The 22,216-nt window shown below is 37.9% G+C and overlaps 1 protein-coding gene across 1 annotated transcript in view; it reads left to right on the top strand.

Moving 5' to 3' along the window:
* The window catches only part of ARHGAP42 (Rho GTPase activating protein 42), a 316,155-nt gene extending 295,369 nt beyond the window's left edge, over window positions 1–20,786 (top strand). The window contains exons 18-24 of the mRNA XM_055272874.2: window positions 3,413–3,572; window positions 4,710–4,854; window positions 6,303–6,683; window positions 7,062–7,218; window positions 9,223–9,285; window positions 17,641–17,720; window positions 18,959–20,786. Of these exons, the coding sequence (XP_055128849.1) occupies window positions 3,413–3,572; window positions 4,710–4,854; window positions 6,303–6,683; window positions 7,062–7,218; window positions 9,223–9,285; window positions 17,641–17,720; window positions 18,959–19,047 (1,075 nt within the window). The 3' untranslated portion in view covers window positions 19,048–20,786. The remainder of the gene's footprint in view (window positions 1–3,412; window positions 3,573–4,709; window positions 4,855–6,302; window positions 6,684–7,061; window positions 7,219–9,222; window positions 9,286–17,640; window positions 17,721–18,958) is intronic.
* Window positions 20,787–22,216: the final 1,430 nt, after the last annotated feature.

The following is a 22,216-nucleotide window of genomic DNA, read 5'->3' on the forward strand; positions in this document are numbered from 1 at the left end:
AAGTATTTTTCTGTTTAAATCTGACATTTGGGTCTGCTCACAGGCAGTTTTTTTTATCTACTTTCTTCCTGGTGTATGAGTCACACTTTGCTGTTTCTTTGCATTGTCATAATTTTTGGTTGAAGACATGGCATTTTAGCTACTGTTTTATAGCAACTAATACTGATACTAGTACTGATCCTCTCTTGCTTTTATTGTTGTTTGCTTGTTTATTTAGTATCTTTTTTTTTTTTTTTTTGAGACAGAGTCTCACTGTGTCACTCAGGCTGGAGTGCAGTGGTACAGTCTCGGCTCACTGCAACCTCTGCCTCTCGGGTTCAAGTGATTCTCCTGCCTCAGCCTCCCAGGTAGCTGGAATTACAGGCACTCGCCACCACGCCCGGCTAATTTTGTATTTTTGGTAGGGATGAAGTTTCACCATGTTGGTCAGGCTGCTCTGGAACTCCTGACCCTCAGGTGATCCAGCCGCCTTGGCCTCCAAAAGTGCTGGGATTACAGGTTTGAGTCACCATGCCCAGACTAATTTAGTATCTTTAGTGAACTATTTTAATGAAGTCCATTTCCCCCTCTGTGTGAAGTCTCTTCTATTATCTCTTCAGAGAATGCAGCCTTGGACATGACCAGAGTCACCCAGGGATAACAGTAGTTTCAGGAGAGTTCTGTTTGTTTCCTTAGCTGATCTATAAAGCTGTCTGCTTCATTTGGTATCACATCCAGCTTGTTAGTTTTCACTAACTGCTAGTAGATTGCTCTGTTGTTTTTGACAACACCCTGGAGCATGTCCAGTTAAATTCCAGCTCCTTGCCAGGTCACTTAAAAAAAAAAACAAAACAGTCTTTGAGATTTGTTACGATGCTAAGAGGGCTCTTTCTGTCTCTTTCCCTAGTTATTTCTTATGATTTAGCGAGAGAGTGAGAGTTTTCTGTTCTTATGGACTCCACCCGCTCTGGGTAAAATCTTTGACCTGTTGCTCTTGGCACTGGCTGAGGGAGGTAGTCCTGAAAAGAGGGAGATTTTGGCACCAATATTCTTGGCCTGCTGCACCTCAGGTAAAGCCATCCACCCCCGGTGTCTGGCTAGTTGGAGGCAAAGAATTCTCTGAGTTGAAGAGGCTGAATTCCCAGTGAGTGCCTTTTCAGTTGCATTCACTGGGAATTCAGCCTCTGCAACCCAGAGGTAGAGGGCCTGAGACATGCTCACAGCCTGCCAGCCCCATGAGATACTGCATCACTTGACTTGGGGCTGAGAAGAGAGGGAGCCCAGTCTTCTTGGCCACATTTGCCCAGAGTGAAATTTCAGTCATACTGAGCTGGGGGTGGAAGAAAGAGGGAGCCAGTTGTACCTCAGAAGCCACAGACTCTTGGCTTTTCTTGCTGATAATTAGTAGATTTGCTTGAACAAATATTTCTTTATTCTTTAAGTTTTTTTCTAGAGACTTGAAGTGTTTTTGGTTATGTTTTTAAATAATAATTTTTTATCCATTATGATTTTTTATCTGGGTATTGGATCCATGGGGGCTCCGTATGTTCTACCATTTCCATAAGCAGAACTCTTAAGCATATGATGTTGGTTTCTTTATGTGTAAACTCCTAGATTTGAAACAACACAAGTTGACAGCTCCTGATGTACATTTCCTCTTTTAATAAAAGAAAGAGAAATGTTCCAGGAGACAGCAGTTGAGTATCAGCTCCCTACATGAATTGAGGGAATAAGTAGTAGAACCTGCTGAAATGGTGAATGGTGGGAGTCTGTATCAATTGAGTAGCCCAGCAGAAAGAAAATTCAATGAAAAGAAAAGCAGTCATCAAAATAATCCATCTTCTGTGCAATGTAGTCATCAACCCACCTTTCAAAACCAAGTTTTTGAGATTCCCAAGTTTATTCCTAATGAGCTTAATATTAACTATATTCCACTTTATTTACATTATGGGAACCATGACATTTTAGCAAGAGTGCCTAAAGCTAATTTAATTTCAGGGATAATATTGAGATCATATATAATTTAATTTATTATTTTATTTAGTTCTCGCAATAATCCAACATGGGTTGTTATATATATAATTTACAGATAAGGAAACCAAAACCTAGAGATATTAAATAACATAAATGAGCTTACCCAACTTCCAAGGGATGGATCCAAGCTCTGAATCTAGATAGGCTTACTGCATTTACATACTACTTTCCTGAGTAGATTTTCTAATACATATTAAGTAATTAATGTATAATATTTGATTATATTAAAAGGAAACTTGGAATGAAACTCTTCTTACTTGAACTAAATGCTTTCTTAGCTAGTGCTGTCTATGGCATAAGGAAAACGTCAGTCAGCGTGGCAGCCTTCTCTTCCTATTCTGTGACAGGAGTTGCATAGATAGTCTAAAATCCTGGATTTCCCATAAAATCTTACTTTTGGTTGTAGAATGCAGTTTGTGACGCATGGTCAGTCTGACATAAACATAATCTTGTGTTATGCTAATAACCTGACTTGGAGTAAGATAGAAAAGTGAGCAGTTAAACTAAAAGATAAGTCAAACAAATGAGGTATCCTCTAAAGAATGTATCTGATTTCCAGAATAAATTAGTGAACTAGTCAAAGTCATTCTTGAGAGTTGCTAGGATTACTTCGCTCAGGTCAGTGATATCAGAGGTTTTTGATTTGTCAAGCTAGCAATGATACTACCACATCTCCTTGTCTCACTGTTTGCCTAGCACAGCACCCATCACTATGGAGGTACTCAGGGAAGTTTTGGATGGATGGATGGATGGATGGATGGATGGATGGATGGAAAGAGGAAGGAGAAAGAAAAAAAAACGTGTTGGCCAATGATCTATCCCAGGAGCTCAAGGAACCCACTGACTTGCAATCAGGAGACCTGAATTGAAACAGCCACCTCTCTCCTGAATTTGTTGTGACCTCAAAATACATGTTTCTTTAGGAGCCTCTGAGGTTTTTAAAATGTGTACAATAGGAATATCTGACTTACTGGGAAGATTAAATACAATAATATGTAGGAAAATTCCTAGCAATAGGTTCTCAATAATATGTTTGGTGATTCCGAATATAATTGCCACCAGTCTACTCTTAACTGCTTGTTCCAAAAGAAGTACAGTAGCATTGAAAATACCAAACAGCTGATCATCTTTCTAGGGTAATTGTACTTGATTTGGGAAATTAAGGGTTTTTTCTTTAATAGATTTTGTTTTGCCTGTAATTATGTTTTACTTGAGTTAATGTTATCTGTTTACATCTTTTTAGGCCATGCTCCAAATGCCAATTGGAAGTGGCTAAAGTAGGGAAATTTCCCTATAATGGCATATTCTACATTTTTTGCACCACAAATTTGATAGAAGAGACTATTTCATAATTTTGAAACATATAACTTAAGATATTTTTGTTGCTTGTTATTTGCAGAGTATCACTACACAGCCAACAGAATCTCATGACTGTCTCAAATCTTGGTGTCATATTTGGCCCAACTCTAATGAGAGCACAGGAAGAAACTGTGGCTGCTATGATGAATATTAAATTTCAGAATATTGTGGTAGAAATTCTGATAGAGCACTATGAAAAGGTAGGCTGAATTTTCATGTGGAAGTGTCAAGTTTTATATCTTGGTTTTATAAAGGAATTTTGCATTTGTATCATCTGTGAGCTCATAAGTTTTGTATAAATTACTTCTTAATGGGGACTTCAATTCTCTTTCCTTGTTGTTGAGTTTTTAAGTGCTTCTCAAAATCCTTCAGTTAGGTGGTTTCCTTTCCTTCTACATAATTGACTTCAAAATGTTTTCTTCTTTACATTGTATGGTAAGTTTGTTACTCCTATGCAGAGAACATTTTAAAATCACTTTATGGTTGGTTCTATTTTAACCTTCTCTTTGTATCCCTTTGAAATCAAACTCTTAATTATATAGAGGTAATGTTCTAACTAAACAAAAGAAAAAAATATAGGCAACAGTTTTGAAGTCTTCTCTATATCTAGTCCCTAAGAAGGATTTCTTGAAAAAAGTGAGATCTTAGAATAACTATCACAATGGGAAATTTTGAAAGCTGAATTAGTTGGAATATTAAGCAAATTGAGCCATTTAAGGTCTAACAATTTGTAATCCTTTTCTCTCTGATCTGGTCTTTTCGAGAGAATGATTAAGGCCCTCTCCTCCCCTGGCTCCCTTCCCAGCACCCACAGAAGCATGCCGTTAGTGTCTATCTAAGGGCACAAGCTCTCTCACAATGCAAGAGCACATGGCTGTGTCCTGTAGCTCTGCTCAGACCTTAATCTGCAGCTAGCCATACTCCTTGACAGCTCAGAGGCAACAGCATGGCAGCATCTTCTCCTGAGAAGCAACGAGCCGTTCAGTGGGAGAAATGATACAGAATGAGCCTCAGTTCCTCTCAGGTTATGTTTTTTCAGAGTATGAAGGTGGAAAGAGAATATTACAATAAAAACCATCAATATGTCTTGTTCATATTTGGAAGGTTTCTTAAAGTTATTGAAAGATCTTCTAAATTTTATTTTTGGGAAATGGGAGAGAATGAAAAAGAAAACCCCGTGAAAGAAATAATACTCCAGATAAATGAAAAAGTTACAATTGCTCTAGGATACTTATTTTTTGCAGCTGGTTAAGTAGCATATAGTTCAAAGCTTATTTTATGATGAAAGTGGCAATATCACCCTTTTATTGACCTTGGTCCATTTTTCTTATATGTAGATTTTTCATACTGCTCCAGACCCAAACATTCCTCTTCCTCAGCCTCAGTCTCGATCTGGATCCCGAAGGACACGAGCAATCTGCCTCTCTACAGGGTCTAGGAAGCCCAGAGGGAGGTATACTCCATGCCTGGCTGAACCTGATAGTAAGTGCACCCGGCCTTAGGGAGATGCTTTCTTCATTCTTTAGTTCAGATGTATTTCACTGTATTGGTAATTAGGTAGAAATAGAAGATGTTCTCACTGATACTCTTTCCCCAACACCTCCTCTTTTATCATTTGTATATTCTCTGTCAATAGTTGTACGGTTGCTTGGGTAAGCAAATTCATTATTGATACAAAAGGAAAAAAAGGAAAAAGGGCTCAAGGCCCGTTTTTCTGCAACTATGATTAAGTACATTGGGTGCTACTTTGTAGCAGGTTTTGTCCTATTGTCAAAGTGGTAAAGAAGAAAGCAAGATAAAGTCTGACTGAAGCTGTCATTTTCTTCCTTCCTTTCACATTATGTTCTTAAAGCATTATCTCTTGGGTATCAGTGTCTGAAAGGGAAAAGATAAAAAGAAACAACACACATTATCATTAACTTACCATTCTGAGCCAAGCCCTAAGGTGATGTGGGTGGCACCTTGAGACCATGGCACACATTAAACTGTGGCTGTTTTCATTTTATTTTATACCCCCCACCCCAGTTTTTTGCCTACAGTCAATATTTAATAGAAAATAGTCAATAATAGTTATACATTTTAAAATAACTAAAAGAATGTAATTGGATTGTTTGTAACTCAAAGGATAAACTGAGGAGATGGATACTCCATTACATGATGTGCTTATTTCACATTGCACACCTGTATCAAAATATCCCATGTTCTCCATAAATATGCATACCTATTATGTACCCAGAAAAATTAAAAAAAAGTTTACTAATTTTTAATTTAGATATATGTGAATGCATTATTATGCTTTATCTGATTTTTCTTACAACTTGCTTTTAGGAACATTAGAAAATAAAACCAGCGAAATAGCCAATTTCTTACATTTCTATATTCTTAGCAGGAAAGGAAAAAGCCTTTGAAAACTGAGGCACCTGTAATTTACTACTGACAGTTAATGGTGCCTTTGAATGACAGAAGGCTGAGTACTTTGTAACTTGGAATCAATCACCTATGATCAGAAAAGTAAAAGAAAGCAGACATATGTTTTTATTATACCCCCTTTCATTGATTCCTTGTAATATCCTGAAGGAATCTTATTTCTCTTACTTCTGAATCCTGTTTCATAAACAAATTTTGTGTGAATTCAAGTCAACCCACTTAGGCTTCGAGAAGTAAAGTTATTACCTAAAGGCAGGTAGTTCATAGGTACATATATAATCTCCCTAAAATAGTATTGAAAAATACATTCGGCAAATTCCAATGCATATTTTAAAGGCTTTCTCCAGTACTGAGGACGGTTCTCCATACTAGGTAGGGGCCTACCACTTAAATGGGGTCAGGTGGCCACAGAACACATGGTAAGTTGGAGAATAGAAGGGTTTTGGTGATGCTGTTATCAACAGATAGTTACAGTTGCTTTTGTCTCTCTCCCTCCTACTCAGGTGACTCCTATAGCAGCAGCCCAGACAGCACACCTATGGGGAGCATTGAGTCACTCTCTTCTCATTCCTCTGAACAAAATAGCACTACAAAGTCAGCTTCCTGCCAGCCCAGGGAGAAATCTGGAGGGATTCCTTGGATTGCGACCCCGTCATCTTCCAATGGACAGAAAAGCCTTGGTCTCTGGACAACTAGTCCTGAATCGAGTTCCAGAGAAGATGCAACCAAGACAGATGCAGAATCAGACTGCCAGAGTGTTGCTTCGGTCACTAGCCCAGGAGACGTTTCCCCACCCGTAGACCTAGTCAAGAAAGGGCCTTATGGGCTGTCAGGACTGAAAAGAGCTTCTGCTTCTTCTCTCAGATCCATCTCTGCAGCTGAAGGTAAGGCAGAGTGGAACATGTGCAAGATGTCATTGTCTCAGTGTCACTTTTGCTGGATTATTCAGCATGGTTAAACAGGGATAAAGTTAATGGTGGAGAAGCTAATGATGCTGATCTACTTTGTTCCTGTGCTTGGATTTTACAACCTAGGCACTGTGACATTTTTCCTGAATCTTTCCATGTCTGTGAAGTGATGTCTTTGTAATTACTGTAGATTTTGATCTCCCCAAGTGATGGGTTGCTGTACTCAAAGAACATTCTGTACCTTCCCATTTGGGCTCAGAGAAAAATGCTTTCTTTTGTTACGCACAATTACTGTCTTATTGCTATAATGTTGTCTAATAGCACCTTGCCTATTTTCTTGGGCTTTCTTTTTAGGAAACAAGAGCTACAGTGGATCTATTCAAAGCTTAACTTCTGTAGGTTCCAAGGAGACACCCAAAGCTTCACCAAACCCAGACCTGCCTCCAAAAATGTGCAGGAGATTAAGACTAGACACCGCCTCAAGCAATGGCTATCAGCGTCCTGGCTCAGTGTAAGTGAGCGTTTGTATGTTCACTGTGTCTCCCAGGGATACAGAGAGGAGTTGAGTGTTTCAGGAGAACTCTTGGGAATCCCACAAGTTGAATACGTTGGGAATACTTTATCTGTAGGGTGGGTACAGTCCACTTCTGTAAGACTCTATTCTCTTCTATGAGTGATGTGGAAGTCTTCGGATATGTACAGAATCTCCCAGGGCAGCACTTCCAGCACTTTCCTTTGAAGCAGAGCTGTGACTTAATTTGAGGAAATGAAAATTGATGTATAATACAGTAGTTATAAGCTTTGGAACTAAAAGTGTTCCCATTAAAAGCTAAACATCCATCTCTCCGCTGAAGAGACTGCCACGCATTGACTATAAGCCAGGTCCCTGCTCTCCTCACTGTTTTAAAGCAGCTTCTTTCTCACTTCCATCCTACGCCCCCATACGTGAGTCCTCACTGATTTAAACAAGCTAGTAAAGAATGAGGAATATGAAAGGCAAAAGTGGGTACTTCTCATCAACGGAAATGATGCAGAAGTGTAAAGGCTGCTAGGAGAAGGGTACATAGACATGAGTAGAAAGTGGGTGAAGAAGAACAATGGAAACCTGGCTAAACAAGTAAGCAAAAACGGGAGATAAAAAGTTTCTCTCCCTTTCATTTTGTTTTCCTGATATTTGCTGAGAATTTCCTAATGCTCTCTGAGCCATTACTGGATGTCTTTACATGAGTTACCTCTTTTAAAGTCTGCAGTGTCCTTTTGAAATGGGTAGTTTAAACCACATTTTAGAGATGATGGGAACTGATGCTTTTCTACCGTTTCCAACCTAGGGTTCTCTGACTTCAATTCTGTTCTCCTTCTGTTTTACCATCTCCAGTTTTAATATGAGGCATTCTTCCTGACATTTTAAGTATTCATTAAAAGTCCAGTAAGACATTTTACTAAGCCTGTTTCTATAGGAACTGTGTCATAAATTCATTAGTTCATGCTTTTCTCTGATGGGAGCCTTTTGGTTGCAGAGCATGTTCAATGTATGTTATCTCTTTTAGTTAGAAATCCAGTTACAGTGGTAGAGGCACATACATTTGTCAGTGTGTCTACTCCCCACTGTGTATAATTCTACCCGTTAAGGGAAAGAAATGTTAAGCCAATGTATTAGGGAAGATGAGAGAATATAAACTCCATTCTTTGTGGAGGAAAGAGAAGAGCTTCTCTTTTGTGATTGTACCGATAAAGTAGAAATTCAAATTAGGAAAGTGTGTGTTCTATATTAGGTGTAAAATGATCTTTGAGATAATCAAATGGCTTGGCTCTGGGAGAAGAGTTTGTCAGTTAAAGAAATAAGATAGATTTTTAAAAAATCTACCTTAGAACATCAAGGAATTTTATAGAGTCTTCCAGTAAATATAGAAACTCTTTCAATTCTTTTCAGTCATACCTGATAGTCTTACCTGTTCCATTAGAACATATCCTCTCTGCCTTACCCTCCGTGATTTGAAACAAGATGTAAATCTACAGATTTATTGGCCCTATTTTCAGAGTTTGCCCTTTTCACTTTACAGACATATGTTCACATATAAAAAAATACATGAATAGTGTTATAATTCGTGTTTTCTTAGCTAAAAGAATGAACAACAGTTCTTTTGTCATGTTGATTTGATTCTTTGCATCTTCACTTGTGGCTCCACAGGAGTCAATAACCGTGCTGCTGGGAGCAGAGTAGAGAGAAAATGTTCCTTTTACTGCTCCCATGGTTTTCTGAGATAAAAAGGACGAGGACAGTAAGATCCCCAGAGGAAGTAGCTATTGGTTTATTACAGCCTGATACTCTGTAAGCTGGAGGTTAGATCTAAAAATCTCATTAACATTAAAGGTTAAAACAACTAAAATTCCCTTCCAATTTTGGCAATGGTTCTCAACCATTTTTTGTCTTGTTTAACTGGTAATCATGAATTTCAGTTTGAGCAGAATGAATGTGATTGACTTCATGAAACTTGCATTTTAAATCATTTTTCAGAGTGGCAGCAAAAGCTCAACTGTTTGAAAATGTTGGTTCACCTAAGCCAGTTTCTTCTGGGCGGTAAGTTCTCAAAACCCTTAAATGCATCTTAAAAAAAGTGGTGACATTGTTGCTTTGTATTGACATGACACTCTCTGTGACAGCTCCACCTCTCCCTTATGCAGATGGTCAAATTTAAGTCCACTGGCCCTTCACAGGAAGTCATGTCTGTAAACAGCATTTATAATCTCAGATTGTTATAGTGATGTCTCATTTGCTGAAATCTTCACAGTAGAAGGGCTCTAAACAAACACATTTCCTAGAAGATAAAAATTGCTATATTCCTTTATACATCTTTGATGACAGTCATTTTAGGACCACTTTTCAAAAGCATGTTCTTGATTTTTAAAAGTTAGGTAACTTTTTCTGGAGGAATCATCATGGACATCCATGCAAAAATATGGTTATTCTTAAGGACCACTGAGATGTTGTAGGGTTAATTGCCCAAGGCAACTCTGTTTTTAGAGTACATAATTTCATTAGGGGTTTTCAGATTTTACATTCCGTTCCATTATTAAAAGGATATGAGTTGTTACATCTTACTTCTACTAATGTGCTTGCTTCTAAAGTTCCTGCTTTACTCTTCTTGCTTTCAAATTTATTCTTCTGATCTATAGTGGGCTTTGGTTTTTAATTGAATAATGGAATTTCATAAAGGCAGAGGCTTTTCATTATTATTTTTTTACTATCAGCTGCTAGTACAGGTAGGAGACACTCAATGCCTATTGTTGAAAGAGCATATAAATGTGAGAACTTGAATAACAAACCTTGATTTTTCCTTTCGATGTATGAAGACATTTTTGAGCATCCCATGTCTGGCTAATTGAGGCTGTGAAGTAAAGGAATCACAGATATTGTTGTATAGTTGTTGTATAGTTCCTCTAAAAGTTGTATAGTTCCTCTAAAAGTTATTTAACCAAATAATTTTTATCAACCTGTATAAGTATGTGGATTTTTCAGCAAACATTTATTAAGTACCTATACAGTACTGGGCATATGATAGTTATTAAGAATAACAATAACCTTCAAACTCTTTTTGGTTTTGTTCAAAGCCCAGTAAGGGCCCTCATGTATTAGGTTTTTTTAACTGCAGAGAGTAGAGCCACTTTGGTATCTTTCTAGAATAATGGTCAGTGCCTTGCATTTAAATAGCTGAGCCAAGAGCATGTGAACCTTACCTCTGTCAGCAGTGTCTTTATCTTCTTCCTTTTGACCAAGGCACGGTGAAAACTAAGCCCCATGCATGTCACAGCAAACATCATTTCTCTGAGATTGTCTTGATTTTTAGGCTTTAGTGTAAGGGATTTAACCTTGCTACTTCTTCTGTCATGCTACGTAGTTGAATTGCTCACTAGATGGAGCCCTTTTATTAGGAAGCTCTAAAAAGTCGGCCTGTTAAGTAAAAACTCAAGTAATCATAATCAAAGAGGTAATCCCCGTAGAGCTTTAAGAAAACAAGCTATGGATGAAGTAAAATCAGAAAGCCATCATATAATAAAAATACACTCAGATGTTCAACAGTCAAATCATACTTCTTTTTCTTCTTCTTTTTTTGTTTTTTTGAGACAGAGTCTCGCTCTGTCACCAGGCTGGAGTGCAGTGGTGTGATCTTGGCTCACTGCAGCCTCTGCCACCCAGGTTCAAGTGATTCTCCTGCCTCAGCCTCCTGAGTAGCTGGGATTACAGGCACCTGCCACCATGCCCAGCTAATTTTTGTAATTTTAGTAGAGACGGGGGTTTCACCAGGTTGGCCAGGCTGGTCTTGAACTCCTGACCTCAGGTGATCCACCCGCCTCAGCTTCCCAAAGTGCTGGGATTACAGGCATGAGCCACTGCGCCCGGCCAACTCATACTTCTTTAATATGTTTTTACATTCTGAATACTCTAAATCAACTTTTAATGGGCATCAGCATAAACTTAGAGCTCACTCAGCTCTACCTTCAGAGTTACAGTCTGTCAGTTCACAACACTTGTGATTTGTGTCACTTTTCACTGAGCCACAGGGGAACATGAATGAACTTTAGGTCAGACAGAACCTAGTTCAAATTTTTAGTTCACCACTTTCTAGTTCGTTTAACCTCAGAGTTACCAATTTTGGGGAATCTGTTTTCTTTATCCATACAATGAAGATCATAATTCTCAGCTTGCCACATTGTTGGGAATGTACACAACACTGTGTTTGAACATGACGTGCTCTGTAGATGGTTTCTACATTAATAACTATTACTATAATTATTGTCGAAACTGCTTGCCTAAGACACTCAAGCCTCTGATTAATATATTAGTGGTATTTAAACACTAACTCTTAACAGTTACCTAATATTCTTTTGTACTCTTAAATAAAACTGAACAACTTATAGAAGTTGAGGGAATTTCCCTGACCTTCCACAATGCCTGTCTCATTTTTGTTTTTTTCCTAAGGAGCTCAAGGTTACCCTTGAATTAGACCTTGAAAGAGATAGAACCAGTAGAGGCAGTAGGAAGACTAGCCATATTTTGGAAAGAGACCGGTTGGGAGATTTTATTGGATGGCCTTGAGCCACACAAAAGTAACCCCTCCAGCATTGCTGAAGGCACTGCAGGTCATTGAACACAGGGGTGATCTAATCTATGATGCACCAGAACAGATCATTTTCCAGGAGGTTGTGAAAGGGAGAGAACAGTCAACCATTTAGGATGGAACTGGTGAGATTTAAAAGGCCTTAATCAGGAAAGTAGCAAAGGGATGAAAAGCTATAAGGAGATTTTTATGAATAGGATCAGGATTGGGCAACTGTTTTGATACTGGGAATAAGAGACAGGAAAAGAAGTTTCCAAGTCTCTGAGACAGTGTCGGAAAGAATGGTGGTTTAGCTTCTGATCTTAGCTTGTGCGTATGTAGGAGGAAGGGAAAATTTTGGCCATAGGGTTTGAGGAGGCTGTGAGGGCCAATGAGAGGCAGTTAGAAAGGTGCAGCTGGAACCAGGAGAGAGCATGGAGTGTGATGCCATTTAAGAAACTTCTACACAGCAATTACACTGTATAGGTGAAGGTGAAGGTACCTAGCAAGGAGGCTTGCTAAATGAAAAAGAACAAATGGCCAAGCATTGGTCTTTGGGGAATGGTTTTATTTAACGTTCAGACAAAGAAGAATGGACAGGATGAGAAGGCATGGCCAGCAGTGGTAGAAGCTGCAAAAAATGGTTTAGGAGATCCAGAGAGGCCACTGGTTTTAAATCCTAAGACATCATTGGAGATCTGTAAGAAAGCAAGTTCACTGGAATGGGAGGGGCCATGCTGCAAGACTTGTTAAAATGAAGATTCCAGGGTTTTGCCATAGACCTTATAAACCACAATGTCCAAGGCTGAGGCCTCAGGAAGTTGCATTTTTGTCAACCTCCCCAAGTGATTCTTATGTACATGAAAGTTTGAGAACCTTTGGAATAGAAAAAAATGTCATAGTGCCCGGCACAGCCCTAAACAGACATTGGTTATTTACAGTTGTTTTCCTTAACCTATAAAATCCCTTTAAAAGCCAAATGTAGCTAGGCTGTGTCTTACCATTATAAAGGCATGTGGAAAATAGTATCCTTAAAACCTTCACCTGGGTCTCAGTTATACTCAGAGCGGAGATCCACTTTAAAGTAGTATAAACAGGCAGGCTATACAAGTATCTTTTGAAGGTTGAATTGAGAATTAAGAGCATAAATTGAGAATTGAGTGTCTGGTTCATTATAAACAATCAAATGTTTCTATTATCAAACTTTAAAAGACAAATATTTTGCTTAGAATTACAAAGGACAAAAAGCTCAACAAAGTTACCTTGCCCAGTGAGTTTGAGATTTTAAAAGGCTTATAAATCACTGGTTTAGAGCACAGTTACATATGTAAGACACACATAAGATGCAGAAATCGCCATAACACACTTAAGCAAAAAAAAAATTTGTGATGTTTAAAATAATAATGATTTTCCTTTAGAGAATGTGAAAACTAATGAAGAAGTAAGTTAAAACCACTTATAATTTCATCACCTGAAGAAAACTGTTAAAATTTGGTGCACAGCCTTCTAATCTCATCTGTGGCGGTGGTTCTCAAACTTCTTGATCTCACAACACCTTTATAAACTTAAAAGATGATTAAGGATCCCCAAAGGGCTTCTGTTTTTATGGATTATATTTATTGATATTTACTGTATTAGAAATTCAAACAGAACATTTTAAAATGTGTATTTATTGAAAATAAGAATAAGCCTATTAATACCTGACATAATACAAAATAAATGAATTGTCATATACATTCCATTAGCTTCAGAGCAATGATATCTTAGGCTTCTGCCTGCCCCTCTATCTCCCCTGCACAGGTTCCCTTGACCACCTTTTGAAAACTACTCCTCTGTGATAACACACAGTAAAGGGCACACGGGCAAGGATGCGGGGAGGGTAGGGGAGTTCACTGTATTGTTGCTATCATAGTGCCCAACACACAATAGATGCTCAATAAAATTGTTGAATGAGTAAATAAAATGCACATTTTTAACCTAAAAAATACTTTGTTACTCACTTTTTCACTTCATTTTCAATGGAGTTGCAACATGTATGCCTTTGACACAAGCAGCTTTAACTCTACAGGCTCAGGTGGAAGTTTTTAGGGTTGAGGTATTCAGTGTTACTTAGATATTCAAGCTGGAAACAGCCAGTGTTTTTTGGAAAAAAAAAATCTATGAAAAGAACATGTAATTAATTTTAAGAAATCTGCAACTAGGCTGGGCATGGTGGCTCACTCCTGTAATCCCAGCACTTTGGGAGGCCAAGGTGGATGGACGGTTTGAGCCCAGGAATTTGAAACCCTGTCTCTGCAAAAAATACAAAACATTAATTGGCGCGGTGGTGTCCACCTAATAGTCCCAGCTACCTGGGAAGCTAAGATGGGAGGATCACCTGAGCTTAGGAAGTCGAGACTGCGGTGAGCCATGATTGCACTATTGCATTCCAGCCTGAGCAACGGAGTGAGACCCTGTCTCAAAAAAAAAAAAAAAAGAATCTCCAATTAGTGCCAAAGAAACAAATGCAGTGTTTCTTGGTAAACTGTCATGGGCAATTTAGGGTTCTTGCCAAGAACAAATTTGTAAACTTTTTGTCTTACACCTTAACATTGTTTCATTATATGAGTTATTCAATAGCATTATCTATAGTTGCTGCCTAATACTTCATTAGATTGGTGTGCTCTAATTTAATTTTTAAGTTCTCTACTGATGAATACTTAAGATTGTTGTGAATTTTAAAAATTTCCACTTTTATATATAGTATTGCTTTGGTATCTTTCTACCTCCGTGCACTCCTATTCCCTTCAGAAGTGAAACTGTCAATAGCATACAAAATGTGTGTATTTCTCATTGTTAAACAGGCCTCCTGAAGACATTGTATCAATTTTGTGAATTTTTAAAATTTCTCTTATGTTTAAGATAAGCATTGGCAAATTTTGCACACTGACCCAATCAAACTTTTGTTACGTTTACTCATTAAATGCATTAGATGGCATTTAGAATGAGGAATGAGGCTTGTGGACAGATCATTTTTCCAATGATGAGGGAAGAAATGGCTTTCAGGACTGTGCCATTACCTCACTCTCCCAAGCAGTAAGAGGCAGGATTTTCAAAATCTTTTTCAAAGAGAGATTAGAATCTTCTGAAGAGAGACACAATAGGTGACCGTGTTATTTTCACATCCTCTTCAATACACCAAGACAGTGAAAGAGGAAGCATTAGCACCTGAGGAAACTTCACTGTTACAGAGTCTACATTAAATCATCAAAGCTCTCCGCAGAGTTAACACCTGCAGTTACAGATCTCAGCAGAAGAAAATTCCGTCTAGTCAGTGCACAGATAATTGAAAAGTCATGACAGGTAGTATTTTGTGCTGTGTGATTTTGACACATTTAACAATATGTATGTCTTTATTTATTTAGCGATATAATTATTTTGTATGCTTTTCCCCTCCCTCAACCAGTCCCATAAAATACTATAAATACAAGTAAGGAGAACATATATGTCTAAAATATTAATTAGAAGATTTGGGGTACATTTTAAAGTGTAGTTTTGAAAATTAGATCATTGTAAAGAATACTGTAATCACTTCTACAACTTCGGAGTTTGTTTCCTTATAGATCTCTTTATAATTTATCTTAATGATTCAAAGAAATATGACTTATTGTTTACTGGAGGAAGCTGTTGCTATTAGAAAATGTGATTTTTTGGAAAAATATTTCCTTTTTTTTAGGAAAATGGTTCTGAAGTCCTCGGTAATATCCTGATCAAATCTAATGGTTATAGTTGGCTAGAAGATTTATAGGGAAAAAGTTTATATTCTATTTGAGACTACCATAGTCTGATTCTTAGAAGTCTTCAGAACCTGATAATGTTCTCACTTCCAACCTATATGCAACCAACGTACCCACGTGCATGTGTTGATGTGCACACACACAGTTCTTTAAAGTCCTGTCCTACTCTGAGTGCCTCTACTCCCTCAGTTCTTCCTTAGACCATGTTTCACTGGGACGTTGTGCTGTGTGGGCTGAGGGTCATTCCCAAATCTGCCCTGCTAGCAAGCTTTCTGAAAGTACAGCCTGAGGCTCACCTCTGATGAAAAGACTGGAGGCAGGTCCAGAATTTTCCTCTCTACACTTTCCAATCTTCAGATAGTCTTTGAGAACCCCAGTTTAAATGGCTGGACCTCATTCTGGAAGTGTAGGGTTAAGACCCAGGGTTGAGCTCCAAAAGGGAAATGAAATTATAATGTAATGCTGCTGCTTTGGGAGAGCTGTGGATTCAAATGCTGCTGCTGCTGCTTTGCAGGTATAGTGCTGGGACCCCAAGGAGGATAGATAAGGTGCCCTGAATCTTTAAAAAGACTCATCATGTAGAAAATGAACCCAGAACATCTTTTCTTTTTCTCACTCATTCATTTAGCTAACATTTACTGAGTTATACTACTAAGCATCAGACATTGTTCGTGGAGATTATATTCTATCTAGGGGCAAAGATAAAAATATCAGCAATAATAACAAAATACCAGATACTAATACCATGCAGACTTGAAGCAGGAAGATATGATAGTTCCCTGGGCAACTATTTCAGAGTATGATCAGAGAAGGCCTGACCTTCAGCAAAGCTCTTGAAATTTAAGATGAACCTGAAGTACATGGCCATGTGAAGATCAAGAGGAAAACATCTCAGGGCGTGGACGTAGCTGGCCTGAGGTGGGAGTGAGTTTGGCGTGTTTGAAGGAAAGAAAGAGGGCCATTGTGACTGGAGTAAAGTAGGTGAGCAGCGGCAGGGACACAAACAGGCAGGGAAGACCATCCAGCACCTGACTGCATACAGTTTGTGGGCCAGAGTAGGAAGCCGGCTGAAGCGTTGTCAGGGAAGTAATGTGATCTGATGGGCATTTTAAAGCTGCCCTCTGGCTGCTCTATAGGTAATGAATTGTAAGGGAATAGAGGTTCTAGGAAGCCATTCAGCCAACCAGGTTGTAAATGCTATTGTCTTGGACTCTGGTTGTGGAAGAGATGGTAAGTTCTTGGAGTTGGGATCAGTTGCAAGTCTTACCAAGGTCATTGAATGTTGCAGATTAAAGGAGACCTGCCTGGTCCCTTGATTAGCAGCCTCAGATATTGCCTTTTTAGTGTTGGCTCTAATATTTTTGAATCATATCTCATATGTAACTCCTAAATTCTGACTTCATTTGAAAAAAAGAGTATCTGGGTATATTGAGCATGAATTTGCATATAGTGACAGAGGTTGGGAGCTGAGTGGTTGGCTTCTCTTGTTAAGGATGGGTGTACTCTGGTTTGCAAAGCTTCCACCTGTCCGCATCATCTTCCTGATGCTGAAGCTATAGTTGGTTGCCATTTATCATCAACTTATCCTATTACTTTTCCTATATCATGCCCAATCAACTTACTTACCATATTCTTTAAGCGTTTCAATTTTTGGATCTCACCTCAGATAGTCTGAACATGAAAGTGGGGGAAAAAAAAGCTTTGGGGTACCTAGGAACCTTGGTTCCTACATAGCTGTAAAAGTAGCCTATTTAGCAACTTATTGAACAGTTAAATAATAGCAGTCTCTAAAACCAACCTATATCGTTATAAGCCAGGGATTACCCTGGAGAGCATTGCCTAGAAACACAAGAAAGATTTCTAGTGTGCTAGTAATCCTTGATTTCTTGATCTGGTAATATGATTGTGTTCAGTGGAAAAAGCACCGATGTACACTCATATATGCACTTTATGTACATTATGTTACAAGTAAAAATTAATAGCATTCTTGAAGAAGAGTTTTAAATATAGATGTCCTTAGGTTGAGTGTTGAGGTTTTGACAAGTTGTCTTGCTCTTTCAGCCAAGCCAAAGCCATGTACTCCTGTAAAGCAGAGCACAGCCATGAGCTTTCCTTCCCACAAGGAGCGATATTTTCTAATGGTAAGTATGTCAATTCCCTCTGCCTAAGTTTATCATCATGGGGAGGATGAAGGAATAGTATGGTGGTGTGAGTCTAAAGTAGAAGCCAGAAGCTTCAGATTCTATCCCAGGACCTGCCTCTCATGACGGGCATGCATGAACACATCAGATCCCTCTGGGTGGCATGCATCTGTAGTCCCAGCTGCTTAGGAGGGTAAGCCCAGCCCAACCCACAAAAAAAAATTAAATAAATAGGCCAAGCACGGTGACTCACGCCTGTAATCCCAGCACTTTGGGAGGCCGAGGCGGGCGGATCACGAGGTCAAGAGATTGAGACCATCTTGGCCAACATGGCAAAACCCCGTCTCTACTAAAAATACAAAAATTACCCAGGCATGGTGGTGTGCACCTGTAGTCCTAGCTACTCGGGAGGCTGAGGCAGGAGAATGGCTTCAACCCAGGAGGCAGAGGTTGCAGTGAGCCGAGATGGCACCACTGCACTCCAGTCTGGTGACAGAGCAAGACTCTGTCTATAAATAAATAAATAAATAAATAAATAAAACATTTTAAAATTCCCTCTGGATTCATTCCTCTCCTGCAGGCATTTGTGTGTATGTACCTGTTTGTACATGTGTGTGAGAGCAAGACTCTGTCTATAAATAAATAAATAAATAAATAAATAAAACATTTTAAAATTCCCTCTGGATTCATTCCTCTCCTGCAGGCATTTGTGTGTATGTACCTGTTTGTACATGTGTGTGAGACAGAGACAGATTGTTTTATTTGACTATGTGAATGCAAAGGACATTCCAACTTTAGAGGGCTGTGACATTGTTTTGTTTGGACATTTGAGTTGAGTGTATAGTTGACCCTCTACCTTCCAGGAATTCTGCATGCACAATTTAACCAACCATGGATCAAAAAGGTTGGAAAATAAATAGATAAACAATAATACAAATTTTAAAAATATATAGTATAACAACTATTCACGTAGTATTTACATTGTAAAAGGTATTACAAATAATCTAGAAATGATTTAAAGCATACAGGAGGATGTCCCTAGGGTATATGCAAATATCACAACATTTTATATCAGGGACATGAGCATGTGCAGTTTCTGGTATCCACAAGGGGTCCTGGAACTAATCCCCCACAGATATTGAGGACTGACAATCTGATGTGGGTGTTTAACCCATCTGTTTATATAATTATTTGACACTAATGTTGACTGAGTGCTATTTATTTATTTATTTTGCCAGTGTACCCATCAGTGGAACCAGGATGGTTAAAGGCAACTTATGAAGGCAAAACGGGACTAGTTCCAGAAAATTATGTTGTCTTCCTCTAATACTATTTAGTGGATGGCAGTATCTTCATGGTATCCATGGTAACGAATAAATGCTATGATTTTATCTGACACAGATACACGGGGATCAGCCCACTAAGTGAAAACAGTCAATTTCTATCAAGTTCTTCACCAGCAGACTATGTAGCTCCTTATTAATGGAAAAAAAAAGATTTAAATTGTTGGCCATTCTTTTTTGGTTGGTTTCTTATTTTAAAATATCTTACCTCTGAAAAATGCATTTTTGGGTAATATGTAACTCTCCACAATGTCTCTTCCATAGCAATTGTAGAGTTTCAAATACTGTATTAAATACTATATCCCAGAAATTTGGAAACCAGAAATCTGCTATATGGATTTTGAGATCTGTCCTTTACTGCCTGGCATTCTCTGAGGATCTCTGAAATTGTTACTTAAAAATGTAATTTAAATTGTTCATTTATTGTTTTTCTCTTAGAAATATACTGCTTTTATATATGATTGTTTTGCTGGTCGTAAACATTTCAAGGATGTAAGTCTTTGTTTTAATATAACTTTATTTGTTTTCCAAGTAGATGATAATATTCAAAAGCAATAATGTATATGATATCTATAAAGGAAGCAAACTTAAGTCATACACTGATTCCACTGTAAACAATCTGTCCAGAATTCCAGACACCTTCCGTGGGTTTAGCACAGGGATCAGCAAACGTTTTCTGTAAAGGCCTGATAGCAAATATTTTTGCGGTTGGTTAAATTTGGCTCATGGGTTATAGTTTGCTGATCCCTAGTTTAGAGGGTGTGTAAAACTATCTTCATAACTTTGAGATTTTTATAAAATTTTACATTAAAATATACTGATAAATTATATGCACATATTTTCTACCAGTAGCATTATAGTGGCATCGCAGAAGAATATTTACCAATAATGGGAAAACTGTAAAACTACAGTATCAAGGCATACAACTTAAATTCCACTTGGAAGATTGTAAAGTTTCAAAGTATTTTCATGATAATTTAATTTGGACTTTTGAAATGTTCTACAAATGAAAAAGATGTTTAAAAACATTAGAAGGGAAGCTATGCCTTCTGAAGTCTATCCTTAGTTGAAACAGAAAATAAACACAAAGGTACAAGATCCTTAAATTATTTTGAACCACAGAGGTTGAAATTGTTTTGTGATCTTTAGCAGAAATAAAATCTGTACATGATTATCTTTTATGCCTTTTAGTTTACAGTCTTTATTAGCAATTTCAGTGAATTTGTAGAGCATAGTAATAGGTATTTACTGTCCACTTATATATTATCAGCATCTGGTCATGCACGAACCATTAAGTCTATATTTCTATTTCAATAATTCTAATATATTATTTCTATAAATATAATATCTATATGTGGCAAAGAGCCTTTCTTGTCAAGATCCGGAAAAGCTGGTTACCTGCCCTTTGAGTGCCATTGTCCTGACCTGCTTGTTCTTGACATCTTACATATTACTTCAGAGTTCCCCACTGTGCAGACCCTCAGGTATTAACTGTAAAAAACTCTTTACATGCTATTATAATCTGTAATCCCTGTCTCTTCTATTTTAAATTAATGTTTCTAGAATTAATAGCTTAAATACACATATACACACACAACTATGCTTCAGAAAAGTTAGGCTTTTACAAATAAAAAGAATAAGATTAGAATTAACAATTAGAGAGAATAACGGTAGGCAGAGTCAGAATCAGGAATAAATATCAGCGAATCAAAAGAATGAAAAATATTATGTAATGAAAATTAGCAATGTAATATAAACGTTTGATAAAAAATTATCTTTTTCTTTTATCTCTTACTGTTGACCTCTGTATACTGTAATAAGGTGTGTTGCTGGATCTTCTTGGTCTGGGTCTTTGGTGACCTTAGTAGTAATAACAGCATTGCTGACATCCTAATTGCCCTCTGCTGGAACAGAAGGTAGTTTTCCAATGTACCAGTACCTTAGTCTATACAGCACCCTTGGTTTAAGCACGCTTGCCATCATCTGGTATCCTGCTAGGTTAGAATCTCTTAAAAGCAAATTGGTTTTCTTTCAAAGACCAACTTAACTCCAAAGAGATTCAGAATCCTACTTCTCTTGCTGCTGCATAAAGAAATCTCAACCTTCATTTTATTTGAACACAGACCAAAGTGTTCCTGCTTCTGAGTTTTCTGTAAGCTAATTCTACAGATGTTCCATTCAGATTTAAAGCTTTTTTACTGCATAGGACGTGGATATGAAGCCTAACTCTTGTATCTGATGGCAAGGCATATGTTGCAGCCACAGTACTGGCTATGGTCCCTTTGCTGAAACAAGCTACAGAAGCACTGATTCAAGTGGTGCTTGTGCTTGAAGTTTTAATCTTCTAGATTTGTGAGGATGGCTCTTTTTCCTTCATAATGGATTACATGTGTAAGCAAGTCATGGCCATATACTGGAGATGGGCTAAAACTGCTTTTCCCTTAAAGTAAGTTTCCTACAGATAAGGTATTTATGAGCATTGAGAAAGTCAGGACATGTACTGTAAATCATACAGAATGTTAATTCCACAGGAAGGCAATGCCAGACATTGAAAGAGGATCACATTCAACTTCTAATAGTAGTTCAATAACAAAACCTTAGCTTTTCAGGAACAATGTGAAGGTACATTAGAATTGCCACATCCATACCTTCAAAACACGCAGCCTGTGCACCCTAATAACTGCTTACGGTATAATCAGTGTGACGATGAGATTGAGGGGGTCTAAATTTAAGTTCATTATCTCCTGTGTTATGTGAAAATATCCCTCAGTACAAAACATTTGTGTATTTCACAGATGACTCTTTTGTTTTGCCGTAATGCTACCAAGTTTATGGAAACTAGTCAACTGAAGGATTTTTCTGTTGTGTTATGTGTAAATGTCTGAACAGTAAAATCATCTTGTATTCCTGTAACATTCATGAAGTATGAGGAAGTGGGTTTCTCCTTGTTTGATGTGAGTGGTTTTGCTTGTTGCGTGGGTTCCCTGTGCTTTGTAACTTGCATGAACACAACCAGGTTTCTCAATAATGATTTGTCTGCTGACTCTTTTCAGAGATGATGGAGGAAAAAAAATGTACCTTAAAACCCCAAATTATCTAGGTTTCCAAGTAGGAAAAGTAAAGATACATATGACTTTTATTACTATTCTATGA

This window comes from Symphalangus syndactylus, chromosome 3 (assembly GCF_028878055.3).
Source record: "Symphalangus syndactylus isolate Jambi chromosome 3, NHGRI_mSymSyn1-v2.1_pri, whole genome shotgun sequence".
Classification (NCBI taxonomy): Eukaryota; Metazoa; Chordata; class Mammalia; order Primates; family Hylobatidae; genus Symphalangus; species Symphalangus syndactylus.